This window comes from Tamandua tetradactyla, chromosome 2 (assembly GCF_023851605.1).
Source record: "Tamandua tetradactyla isolate mTamTet1 chromosome 2, mTamTet1.pri, whole genome shotgun sequence".
Taxonomy (NCBI): domain Eukaryota; kingdom Metazoa; phylum Chordata; class Mammalia; order Pilosa; family Myrmecophagidae; genus Tamandua; species Tamandua tetradactyla.
In genome coordinates, this window is record NC_135328.1 from 49860374 (window position 1) to 49874558 (window position 14185).

The 14185-nt window shown below is 40.1% G+C and overlaps 1 protein-coding gene across 21 annotated transcripts in view; it reads left to right on the forward strand.

Annotated features, from left to right (window-relative positions):
- The window catches only part of RALGPS1 (Ral GEF with PH domain and SH3 binding motif 1), a 617170-nt gene that overhangs the window by 539774 nt on the left and 63211 nt on the right, over positions 1 to 14185 (forward strand). For all 21 annotated transcript variants that reach the window (XR_013169371.1, XM_077145262.1, XM_077145266.1 and 18 more), the window contains one exon: positions 12490 to 12583. Coding sequence is in view for 20 of the 21 variants with exons in the window: in XM_077145262.1 (XP_077001377.1) it covers positions 12490 to 12583 (94 nt within the window). In the remaining variant the exon portion in view is untranslated. The remainder of the gene's footprint in view (positions 1 to 12489; positions 12584 to 14185) is intronic.

The window sequence follows — 14185 nt, forward strand, 5'->3', positions numbered from 1 at the left end:
TATGGGCTAGGTTCAAAAGGAAAGCATCAGCACAACCACAGCGACAGCAGAGGTAAATAGTGGGGTAGGGACAAGAGTTAAGAGGAGGTTTAGATTTCTTATTTGGTGAGGGTATGTTTATTGGTTTTCTTTCTCTTGGGAACAATAAAATTATCTGAAATTGAGAATGTTGATGGACTGTGGACTGTGGGTACTATACATGATGCCCCATGAAAGCAGGTGACTGAAGGATGTACTGATGGAGAAGTAGATTGGTAAACAATGGTGTATACTTATGAATGAAGGTTGTGCTGCTACAAAAAGGAACAAAGTCATGAGGTATGCAACAATGTGAATGAACATGTGGACATTTGGTGAGGGAAAATAAGCCAGAAACAAAAGAACAGCAATGATATGGTCACCTTTAGAAAATGCTTAAAAGAAAAAGGGGCCTAGATTATAAGCTTTTAGAGTAGTCACATGAAGTCCGGAATGGTGATTATTATTTCTGGATTTTAAGAGGCTGTTTTATGTATGTATGTATATATATTACCTGATGTTTAGAGGTAAGAATGAAGCTGATCAGGTTGGGGTTAAAGTAATTCAGAACGCAGGGATAAGGAAGACAGTGTCTATATTTTAGAACCACACATATTCTTTGAGACCAAAGCAAGAAAGGTTTATTTGGTCTAGAACTGAAATTTTCTGTAGTGCATAATCTAACTCAACCTATCTGTATAGCTCATTTGGACAACTGAAACACAGGAAGCTTAGAATAAGAAAGAGGTCCTTTAATCCAGTATAGATTATTGTAATGCCTGGATACATCCTAGAGTATATTAAGCAGATAATCAAAAAATAAAAGTCCCTTGAGGGATGGGAGAAAGAATATGGAACTATTAAGCCTTACCATCTGGGAATCCCCTGACACTGTGTCAAATTTTAGGGACACCCAAATCAATAGGCCATGCCCTCGATCCTGAGGCTTACTCTTGTGAAGCTTATGTAGGTAATGGAGAAGCTTAGAGTACCTATATGCATGCCTCAGAGTTATTTCTGGAGGACCCATCTGTTGTTGCTCAAATGTGGCCTCACTCTCTCTAAGCCTGACTCTGCAAGTGAAATCATTGCCCTCCCCACTGTATGGGACATGACATCCAGGGGTGAAAATCTCCCTGGCGATGTGGAGATGACTCCCAGGGATGAATCCAGTCCTGGCATCATGGGATCAACAATTTCATCCAGACCAGAAGTGGGAAAAGAAGTGTAGCAAAGTATTAGTGGCAGAGAGAGCTCAAATAGAGTCAGGAGGCTACTCTGGAGGTTACTCTTATGCAAGCTTCAGTTAGACATTGCTACCTATCATAACCTGCCAAACCCCAACCAGGACCATTCCAGCCAATCCTAAAGAACATTTAGGGCAATATATAAGATTCCACAAGCGTTCTATGCACTAGGATAATTTTCCAGAAACCTACATCTCCAGATGGGTCCCTTGTCCAAATAAGTTCTGAAACCTAGAGGGCCCAGCCTCTCCAGAACATCAAATAGTTCTGTCTCCCTACCTCATATTAGTGACAGGCCCTTCCAATGCGAAAAATTTTAAATGACCATACCCAAACACCCCTATGGGAGGGATGGAAAGATCAAAGGTGATGGTGGAGTTATACAGAGAAGGTAGGAATTAACAAATGAATATGATTGCTGAATCATTAAATTGATATCTCTTTTAGTCTCCAGTATCTTAGAGTAGCTAGAAGTGAAAACCTAAAATTGTGGAATTGTAACCCATGTTAAACTCTGAAATATGTTCTACTACTAATTGTGGTGCTGTGCTTTGAAATTTATAGCTTTTTTGTATATATGTTATTTTTCACAAAAAAAAAAAAGAAGGGAAAAAAGTCAATTGTGATGATAAAAAAATTATTTAAGACTTCCGGAGAAGATGGCGGCTTAGTAAGACGCGCGGGTCTTAGTTCCTCCTCCAGAACAGCTACTAGGAGAGTAGAAACGATACAGAACAGCCCCCAGAGCCACGACAGAGATCAAGAAGACAGCGTACCCCATTCTGGAATGGCTGACTGGCTGGGAGAACTCGCTACGGTGAGATCACCGAGGGCCACGGGCTTCCCCGGGCCAGGGCAGCAGGCGGCCGCAGTCCCTCCCTCCCTCCTTCCCTGGGCCGGCTGGGAGAATTGGACAGGCAGTCCCCTCAAGCCGCGGTGGCTGGCGCCCGCCCCCCACACACGGCCCCACGGACCAGCTGGGAGAATTGGATCGGAGATCCCCAGGCCACGGAGAACGGTGACCAGGTTCCCTTCCAAACACGTGGCTTCCCGGTCCGGCTGGGAACGGTGCACTCCCCCAGGTGGCGGCGGCTGGCGCCCTCCCACCACGCTTGGCGCCCCGGGCCGGCTGGGAGATTCGGACGGGCGCTCTCCTGGGCTGCAGTGGCCGGCGACCCTCCCCACATTCGGATCCCCGGGCCGGCTGGGAGATTCAGATTGGCACTCCTCCAAGCCGCTTTGGCTGGCGAACCTCCCCCACAGCGAGAGTTTTCCAAAGTTAAAGGACCCACAGCACCTTTTACTGGTGGGACCCGCAGACAAACGAGTGCCACGAGCGCCACCTACTTGGCAGGATAAGAAAAACAGAATCCAGAGATTTCACAGAAAAATCTTTAAACCTGTTGGGTCCAACACCCAGGGAAATCTGATTAAATGCCCAGACGCCAGCAGAAGATAACGGATCAAGCTCAGAAAATTGAAAATATGGTCCAGTCAAAGGAACAAACCAGTAGTTCAAATGAGATACAGGAGCTGAGACAACTAATGCTGAATATACGAACAGAAATGGAAAACCTCTTCAAAAATGAAATCGATAAATTGAGGGAGGACATGAAGAAGACATGGGCTGAACAATAAGAAGAAATAGAAAAACTGAAGAAACAAATCACAGAACTTATGGAAGTGAAGGACAAAGTAGAAAAGACGGAAAAAACAATTGATACCTACAATGATAGATTTAAAGAGACAGAATATAGATTTAGTGATTTGGAGGATGGAACATCTGAATTCCAAAAAGAAACAGAAACTATAGGGAAAAGAATGGAAAAATTTGAACAGGGGATCAGGGAACTGAAGGACAATATGAAGCGCACAAATATACATGTTGTGGGTGTCCCAGAAAGAGAAGAGAAGGGAAAAGGAGGAGAAAAACTAATGGAAGAAATTATCATTGAAAATTTCCCAACTCTTATGAAAGACCTAAAAATACAGATCCAAGAAGTGCAGCGCATTCTAAGAGAATAGACCCAAATAGGCGTTCTCCAAGACACTTACTAGTTAGAATGTCAGAGGTCAAAGGGAAAGAGAGGATCTTGAAAGCAGCAAGAGAAAAACAATCCATCACATACAAGGGAAACCCAATAAGACTATGTGTAGATTTTTCAGCAGAAACCATGCAAGCTAGAACAGTGGGATGATATATTTAAATTACTAAAAGAGAAAAACTGCCAACCAAGACTTCTATATCCAGCAAAATTGTCCTTCAAAAATGAGGGAGAAATTAAAACATTCTCAGACAAAAAGTCACTGAGAGAATTTGTGACCAAGAGACCAGCTCTGCAAGAAATACTAAAGGGAGCACTAGAGTCAGATACGAAAAGACAGAAGAGAGAGGTATGCAGAAAGTGTAGAAAGAAGGAAAATCAGATATGATGTACATAATACACAAGGCAAAATGGTAGAGGAAAATATTATCCAAAGAGTAATAACACTAAATGTTAATGGACTGAATTCCCCAATCAAAAGACATAGACTGGCAGAATGGATTAAAAAACAGGATCCTTCTGTATGCTGTCTACAGGAAACACATCTTAGACCCAAAGATAAACATAGGTTGAAAGTGAAAGGTTGGGAAAAGATATTTCATGCAAATAACAACCAGAAAAGAGTAGGAGTAGCTATACTAATATCCAAAAAATTAGACTTCAAATGTAAAGCAGTTAAAAGAGACAAAGAAGGACACTATCTACTAATAAAAGGAACAATTAAACAAGAAGACATTACAATCATAAATATTTATGCAGGGAACTGGAATGCCCCTAAATACGTGAGGAATACACTGCAAACACTGAAAAGGGAAATAGACACATATACCATAATAGTTGGAGACTTTAATTCACCACTCTCATCAATGGACAGAACATCTAGACAGAGGATCAATAAAGAAATAGAGAATCTGAATATTACTATAAATGAGCTAGACTTAACAGACATTTTTAGGACATTACATCCCACAACAGCAGGATACACCTTTTTCTCAAGTGCTCATGGATCATTCTCAAAGATAGACCATATGCTGGGTCACAAAGCAAGTCTTAACAAATTTAAAAAGATTGAAATCATACACAACACTTTCTCAGATCATAAACGAATGAAGTTGGAAATCAATAATAGGCGGAGTGCCAGAAAATTCACAAATACGTGGAGGCTCAACAACACACTCTTAAACAACAAGTGGGTCAAAGAAGAAATTGCAAGAGAAATTAGTAAATACCTCGAGGCGAATGAAAACGAAAACACAACATATCAAAACTTATGGGACGCAGCAAAGGCAGTGCTAAGAGGGAAATTTATTGCCCTAAATGCCTATATCAGAAAAGAAGAAAAGGCAAAAATGCAGGAATTAACTGTCCACTTGGAAGAACTGGAGAAAGAACAGCAAACTAATCCCAAAGCAAGCAAAAGGAAAGAAATAACAAAGATTAGAGCAGAAATAAATGAAATTGAAAACATGAAAACAATAGAGAAAATCAATAAGACCAGAAGTTGGTTCTATGAGAAAATCAATAAGATTGATGGGCCCTTAGCAAGATTGACAAAAGAAGAAGAGAGAGGATGCAAATAAATAAGATCAGAAATGGAAGAGGAGACATAACTACTGACCTCACAGAAATAAAGGAGGTAATAACAGGATACTATGAACAACTTTATGCTAATAAATACAACAATTTAGATCAAACGGACGGGTTCCTGGAAAGACATGAACAACCAACTTTGACTCAAGAAGAAATAGATTACCTCAACAAACCAATCACAAGTAAAGAAATTGAATCAGTCATTCAAAAGCTTCCTAAAAAGAAAAGTCCAGGGCCAGACGGCTTCACATGTGAATTCTATCAAACATTCCAGAAAGAATTAGTACCAACTCTCCTCAAACTCTTCAAAAAAACCAAGTGGAGGGAAAACTACCTAATTCATTCTATGAAGCCAACATCACCCTCATACCAAAACCAGGCAAAGATATTACAAAAAAAGAAAACTACAGACCAATCTCTCTAATGAATATAGATGCAAAAATCCTCAACAACACATTAAAAGAATTATACATCATGACCAAGTAGGATTCATCCCAGGTATGCAAGGATGGTTCAACATAAGAAAATCAATTAATGTAATACACCATATCAACAAATCAAAGCAGAAAAATCACATGATCATCTCAATTGATGCAGAGAAGGCATCTGACAAGATTCAACATCCTTTCCTGTTGAAAACACTTCAAAAGATAGGAATACAAGGGAACTTCCTTAAAATGATAGAGGGAATATAAGAAAAACCCACAGCTAATATCATCCTCAATGGGGAAAAATTGAAAACTTTCCCCCTAAGATCAGGAACAAGACAAGGATGTCCATTATCACCACTATTATTCAACAATGTGTTGGAGGTTCTAGCCAGAGCAATTAGACAAGAAAAAGAAATACAAGGCATCAAAATTGGAAAGGAAGAAGTAAAACTATCACTGTTTGCAGACAATATGATACTATACGTTGAAAACCCGGAAAAATCCACAACAAAACTACTAGAGCTAATAAATGAGTACAGCAAAGTAGCAGGTTACAAGATCAACGTTCAATGTAGCATTTCTATACACTAGTAATGAACAAGCTGAGGGGGAAATCAAGAAACGAATCCCATTTACAATTGCAACTAAAAGAATAAAATACCTAGGAATAAATTTAACTAAAGAGACAAAAAACCTATACAAAGAAAACTACAAAAAACAGTTAAAAGAAATCACAGAAGACCTAAATAGATGGAAGGGCATACTGTGTTCATGGATTGGAAGACTAAATATAGTTAAGATGTCAATCCTACCTAAATTGATTTACAGATTCAATGCAATACCAATCAAAATCCCAACAACTTATTTTTCAGAAATAGAAAAACCAATAAGCAAATTTATCTGGAAGGGCAGGGTGCCCCGAATTGCTAAAAACATCTTGAGGAAAAAAAACGAGGCTGGAGGTCTCGCGCTGCCTGACTTTAAGGCATATTATGAAGCCACAGTGGTCAAAACAGCATGGTATTGGCATAAAGATAGATATATCGACCAATGGAATCGAATAGGGTGCTCAGATATAGACCCTCTCATCTATGGACATTTGATCTTTGATAAGGCAGTCAAGCCAACTCACCTGGGACAGAACAGTCTCTTCAATAAATGGTGTCCAGAGAACTGGATATCCATATGCAAAAGAACGAAAGAAGAACTGTATCTCACACCCTATACAAAAGTTAACTCAAAATGGACAAAGATCTAAACATTAGGTCTAAGACCATAAAACAGAGGAAAATGTAGGGAGATATCTTATGAAACTTACAATTGGAGGCAGTTTTATGGACCTTAAACCTAAAGCAAGAGCACTGAAGAAGGAAATAAATAAATGGGAGCTCCTCAAAATTAAACACTTTTGTGCATCAAAGAGCTTCATCAAGAAAGTAGAAAGACAGCCTACACAATGGGAGATAATATTTGGAAACGACATATCAGATAAAGGTCTAGTGTCCAGAATTTATAAACAGATTGTCCAACTCAACAACAAAAAGACAGCCAACCCAATTACAAAATGGGAAAAAGACTTGAACAGACACCTCTCAGAAGAGGAAATACAAATGGCCAAAAGGCACATGAAGAGATGCTCAATGTCCCTGGCCATTAGAGAAATGCAAATCAAAACTACAATGAGATATCATCTCACACCCACCAGAATGGCCATTATCAACAAAACAGAAAATGACAAGTGCTGGAGAGGATGTGGAGAAAGAGGCACACTTATCTACTGTTGGTGGGAATGTCAAATGGTGCAACCACTGTGGAAGGCAGTTTGGCGGTTCCTCAAAAAACTGAATATAGAATTGCCATATGACCCAGCAATACCATTGCTAGGTATCTACTCAAAGGACTTAAGGGCAAAGACACAAACGGACATTTGCACACCAATGTTTATAGCAGCGTTATTTACAATTGCAAAGAGATGGAAACAGCCAAAATGTCCATCAACAGATGAGTGGCTAAACAAATTGTGGTATATACATACGATGGAATATTATGCAGCTTTAAGACAGAATAAACTTATGAAGCATGTAATAACATGGATGGACCTAGAGAACATTATGCTGAGTGAGTCCAGCCAAAAACTAAAGGACAAATACTGTATGGTCCCACTGATGTGAACCGACATTTGAGAATAAACTTGGAATATGTCATTGGTAACAGAGTCCAGCAGGAGTTAGAAACAGGGTAAGATAATGGGTAATTGGAGCTGAAGGGATACAGACTGTGCAACAGGACTAGATACAAAAACTCAAAAATGGACAGCACAATAATACCTAATTGTAAAGTAATCATGTTAAAACACTGAATGAAGCTGCATCTGAGCTATGGGGGTTTTTTTTGTCTGTTTGTTTGTTTGTCTTTTTTTCATTTTCCTTTTCTTTTTTTTTTTACTATTATTATTATTTTTATTTTTTTCTCTATATTAACATTCTATATCTTTTTCTGTTGTTTTGCTAGTTCTTTTCCTAAATCGATGCAAATGTACTAAGAAATGATGATCATGCATCTATGTGATGATGTTAAGAATTACAGATTACATATGTAGAATGGAATGATTTCTAAATGTTGTGTTAATTTCTTTTTTTTTCTTTAATTAATAAAATATATATATATATTTAAGCCTTCTAGACTCCTATATTCTGGAACAACTAGAAGGAAAAATGAAAGATTCATGTGGTAGCCCATGACAGACTCTGGGATCTACCCTGTAACTACTTCTTAAAGAGTGCTTTGACAACTATTGCTTTTTTATTTATTTGTTTTGTATATATGTTATACTATACCACAAAAAGGTTTTCTAAAAAAGGAAATTTAATGTTACAAGTTTACATTTCTAAGGCCATAAAAATGTCCAAACTAAGACTTCCAGAAAACTCTACCTTGACTCCAGAAAGGCTTTTCTGGGAAGACACGTGGTAGTATCTGCTGGTCTTTGTTTCCAGTTCTGTTGCTTCCTTCTTCTTATGCCAGTGGTTTCCTCTTTAAGCATCTGTGGGCCTTCACTTAGCTCCTCCAGGACACAACTCTGGGTTCTGACTTGCTTAGCATCTCATGGGAAGGCACATGAGAGCATCTCCACATGTCTGCATCTGTGTCAGCTCTGAAGCAACTGTTCTCCATCTGAGGTTTCTCCAAAATGTTTCTCCTTTTAAAGGACTCTAGTGAACTAATTAAGACCCACCTTAAATGGGCAGAGTCACATCTCCATCTAGTCAAAAGGTCATATATCCACAATCAAGTGTATTATATCTCCATGGAAACAATCTAATCAAAAGATTAGAAGAACAAGACTTTTCTGGGATACACAATGATTTCAAACCAGCACAGAGGTAGAGCAAGTATAGATTGTATTAGTCAGGATAAACTAACTGCTATAACAAACAATCCCAAAATGTTCAGTGGCTTAACATAGTATGAGTTTATTTTTCATTAACACAAGAGTTTATTTCTTGCTCACACAGTAGTCCAAGCAGATGTTCTTTCTGAGCTGCCCTCTAGGGCTGCTGTCCTCCAAGAAGATTCAAGGACCCAGGCTCCTTCTATCTTGTGCCTTGGCCATCTCCCATGGCCTGAGCATCCTCCACTGTACCCTTTATATCCAGTTGGCAGATGCAGGAAGAGAAAGAATCCTTACAAGGGTGGGCCAGACTTGTAAATGATACACATCTCTTCTGCCTGGAAGAGGCTAGGAAATATAATTTAGCCATGTACTTAGAAGGAAGAGGGAAATGGTTTGGTAAACAACTAGCTGGGTTCTGATGCACATGACCAGATACAAAGTGTGACCATAAGATAGGATGCCTGGAGGAGAAGGTTGTTGGCAATGAGGTCAAGTAGCAAAGAAGTCACAATGCTGTATAGGCCACAAATGTGGACATTGATTTCACTCAACATGATGGTGGACTTAGGGGTATGGAGCTCCTCTGCAAAGCAAGTGCCCAAGTCCTCCATAAATAAGCATGAATGACCAAAAGATTGGTCAGAAGATGTCAGCAATGAACAGGGAAATGGGTGGTAGAGTTGCATAAATGTGCCACTGAGGAGCAAAGTATTCACAAGAGGGCAGAGGAGTAAAGGTTTGGTAGCAGCAGAAGGGGACAGGGAAGAAAAGAATCCTACTTATAGAATGCAGCATATAAGAATATCAACAGTCTCCATTTGGGGAGGCCATGGGAGAAGCCAAGGTGAGGTTCGTGAGCCTGTTCATGAGGCCCTCCACAGCCATTCCAGGCCAGGAGTGAGGACCACACTTCCAGATCAGTTTTCCTTCTCACAGGAGGAACAGAGAGGGACCTATGTTCTCAGTATAGTCCTCACCTATCTAAGTCCCTTTTCACTCCCAAAATTATCCCACTGGCCAGCAGAACATTTACAAACAGGCTTTGGGGTCAGATGAACTTGGCCAGACGGATTCAGGTTCAAATCTTAATTCTACCACTTGGAAATTCACCTCCTCTTCTCTAAGTCTAAGGTTTTCTTCTCAGTAGAAATAGGAACATGATATGCACACCACTTAGCACAGTACCTGACATTTCATTAGAGCTAAATATTATTCTGTTACTAGTATTATTATCTGCATCTGCATCATCCCCATTACCAACTTTATGGCACAGGTGTCACCATCCCTGTTTCAGAAACAAGGATAGTGAGGCTTAGAGAAATAAAGTGACCAGTTCAGAGTAATGCTGTTAAAGGGCACAGCCATCAGATGCTTCTCACAGTATTATCTTCCCCATTCACCTTTCTGTCCCTCTCCTCTAGGTCCTCTTTTCAACCTCCTCCACTCTGTCTATCTCTTCCCACCCTGTGCAGAACAGCAGAGTATCATGGAAGGTTTTCGGTCCTGTGAGAAGAGTGCAGTGACCACGAAGGTCTGCAGAGAACAGCTGACATTAGTCATTCCAGGAAAGAAGACAGTACAGTGTGATAGAAGTCTCAGAAGACCTGAGATCAAAACCCATCTCTGCCACTTCTTTAGTGATGTGACTTTTGCAGATTGCTTCAGTTTCCTCCTCTGTGCAATGGGATAACTGTTTTTCCTAAATGAGGCAGGTGCTAAGGTTGAAGTTGAAGACACATCTAAATCTTGTGTCCTGGTATAGGCCCTGGCACAGAACATGTGCTCAGGCATCTGGGTTCTTCCCTTTCTTCTCATGATGCAGCAGCTCCAGTCCATGGGCTAGGACTCTTCAAGATGTGCCCAGATCTTGGTTGGGCCTCCACACCAGGCTGAATAGGGTTCTTTCATTCATTTGTTCACATAGCACAGGTGGTGGGCAGGTATGGGAGGCTTGCCCGATTACCTCAGTGGAAGCCTGTTTCTGGGCACAGACCATAGGCTCTGATCTCGTCTGGAGGCTAGAGAACTATCTTTCCCTGGCCTCTGAGCTCTGAGTGGAGGCCTCAGCTCCTCCTTCCCATGCAAGGAACTGTGGTGACCCAACAGTCCAGGGGGCAGTCCACCAGGGCTGTCCTTTTATGTCCAGCACAGGACCTGACTCAAAGGAGCCTCAGCAACTCTTTTTTTCCAAATATTTTTATTGTCAAATCTTCACACACATACAGTCCATCAATAGTATACAATCAGTGGCTCACAATATCATCACACAATTGTGTATTCATCACCATGATCATTTTTAGAACATTTGCATCACTCCAGAAAAAAGAAAAATAAATAAACTCATATATCTCATACCCCTTACCCCTCCTTCTGATTGACCACTAGCATTTCAATCTACCCAATTTTTTTATCCCTTATCCCCTCCCCCCATTATTTATTTATATTTTGTCCTTATTTTTTTACTCATCTGTCCATATCCTGGATAGAAGGAGCATCAGACACAAGGTTTTCACAGTGACACGGTCACACTGTTAAAGTTATATAGTTAAACAATTGTCTTCAAGAAACAAGGCTACTGGAACACAGTTCAGCACCTTCAGTTACTTCCCTCTAGCCACTCCAATACACCATTAACTAAAAAGGATTATCTATATAATGCATAAGAATAACCTCCAGGATAACCTCTCAACTCTGTTTGAAATCTCTCAGCGACTGAAACTTTATTTTGCCTCATTTCTCTCTTCCCCCTTTTGGTCAAGAAGCTTTCTCAATCCCATGATGCAGGTCCTGGCTCATCCTGGGAGTCCTTTCCCACATTGCCAGGGAGATTTACACCCCTGGGAGTCATGTCCCACGTAGTGGGTAAAGCAGAGGGTTCACCTGCAGTTGGCTTAGAGAGAGAAGCTGCATCTGAGCAACAAAAGAGGTTCTCTGGGAGTGACTCTTAAGCATAATTGTAAGTAGGCTTAGCTTCTCCTGTGCAGGAAGAAGTTTCATAGGAACAAACCCCAAGATTGAGGGCTCAGTCTGTTGAATTGATTGTCCTCATTGCTTGCAAGAATATCAGGAATTCCCTGCATGGAGAAGTTGAATATTTCCTCCTTTTTCCCCCGTCCCCCAAGGGGACTTTGAAAATACTTTTTATTCTCTGACCAAATTACTCTGGGATATATTGGGGTGCATTAACCTGGACAAGCCAACATGTTCTCACTCCCTATTTTAAGATCCCATGTAATTACAGTGTTCAAATAAACTGAACATACAAGTTAAATTAGATAATATGCTACCCAAAATATAAATTTTGCACTAAATAAACTGCTCCTTTTGATCTCACACAGAAGTTGAAGTTTTAAAATATGGACCATATCATCCTTTACCCTGTATTCTGATTTACCTTAGTCCTATCCAGATCAGCTTCATTCACTGTCAAATCACTTTCTCAACTTTTTAATCAATTGCTGTACAGGGTAATGCTGACTTTCATAGCTTCAGTGCTCTATTCTGAGTCTCAGGTGTCACATAAATGGCCAAAGTTTTCAGGGAACAGCCAGGTTATACATAAATAGCTCAGTAACTAGGAATTTAGATATAAAAGTTACAATTTCTGAATATATGTAATGGCTCAGCGACTCTTGAAAGAGTGAATGAATGTCTCAATATGCAAGGAGCATCCAGCATTAAAATCAGTGATTCCCATGCTTCTCATTTGGACCCTGGAGATGTAGAACAACTGAAAATTCTGGGTTTTGTCTGCCTTTTTTTAGATCACCTCACAACCCTACCCCATGTGCAGAAGTACCTGAAGTCTGTACGATACATTGAAGAGCTCCAGAAGTTTGTGGAAGATGACAACTACAAGTAAGTCCCCACCCACTCTTTGTGTAGGTCAGGCTCACCCAATCCTGCCTGTTGCCCTTAACTCTCAGGTGTCAGCAGGAAACCTGGCTCTTGTTGGGACCGTTGAGCAGCCACCTGCATGCCTTACAAAAGATCATTGTAGCAGCACCCTTCCCCCAACACACACAAGGACACGCACATAATGTGATCTCTGGCCCCATAGGCTCCAGTATTGTTATGCTAAGCATGTCCTCACATTTGCCTCTGCCCTATCCCTAGCCCTTCCACCCAGGTTCCATGGTTCTGAGGAAGGTTTTTTTTTTTACTCATCAGCTTGGAGTCCCCATATCACATGGGTAATATGAATTTAGACACCACAGCTGTTTGAGGTTCAGGGTTCTCTTGAGTGACTCTTTCCTCACCCCCAGTGCTGGGTGGAAGACCAACATTCTAGCTATAGAATGTTTGCTCCAGGCCAGCAAACGGAGTTCTCCAAGAGCCCATTTCATGGACAAGACATAGCTCTTTCTTGCCATCTGGCACTGGCCAAGGCCCCATCTCCATCCTCTTGTACCCTTTGCATAGCAGCCCTATTTCCCATAACTACCCACATGAGTCTTCCATCCTCAGTTTCTACTCACCTTGCTTGGGCTTTCAGTTCTTTCTTCATTTTTATGGCAGCTGGTAATTTATCCGGCATTTCTATGTATTTGGAGTGAGAAGGAGAATTTTTCATGTCAACTCTGTCGTGTGGATTGATGTCCTTTTTGCTCATTTTGAGCTTGAAGTCAACTAAGCCTTAGTACTTTTTCATACAATCTCATATTGAGGCATGTCTTGGTTATTTTGTCATTGGTCATTTATCGATTAAATGCCAATATTATACGTATTCTTTTTAAATGCAATTTTATTGAGATATATTCACATACCTATACTCATCCAAAGTGTACAGTGGTTCACAGTATCATTATATGGTTGTGTGTTCATCACCGCAATCAATTTTTTGAACATTTTCATTACTCAAAAAAAATACATTTAAGAATAAAAATAAAAATAGAAATGAAAAGAACACCCAAAACATCACATACCCCTAACCCCCCCCAATTATTTATTCATTTTTTGAAAGAACACCCAAGACATCACATACCCCTAACCCCCCCAATTATTTATTCATTTTTTGTCCTTATTTTTTTTTTTTCAGCTCAGATGCAGCTTCATTCAGTGTTTTAACATGATTACTTTACAATTAGATATTATTGTGCTGTCCATTTTTGAGTTTTTGTATCTAGTCCTGTTGCACAGTCTGTATCCCTTCAGCTCCAATTACCCATTATCTTACCCTGTTTATAACTCCTGCTGGACTCTGTTACCAGTGACATATTTCAAGTTTATTCTCGAATGTCCGTTCACATCAGTGGGACCATACAGTATTTGTCCTTTAGTTTTTGGCTGAACTCACTCAGCATAATATTCTCTAGGTCCATCCATGTTATTACATGCTTCATAAGTTTATCTTGTCTTAAAGCTGCATAATATTCCATCGTATGTATATACCACAGTTTATTTAGCCATTCTTCTGTTGAAGGACATTTTGGCTGTTTCCATCTCTTTGCAATTGTAAAT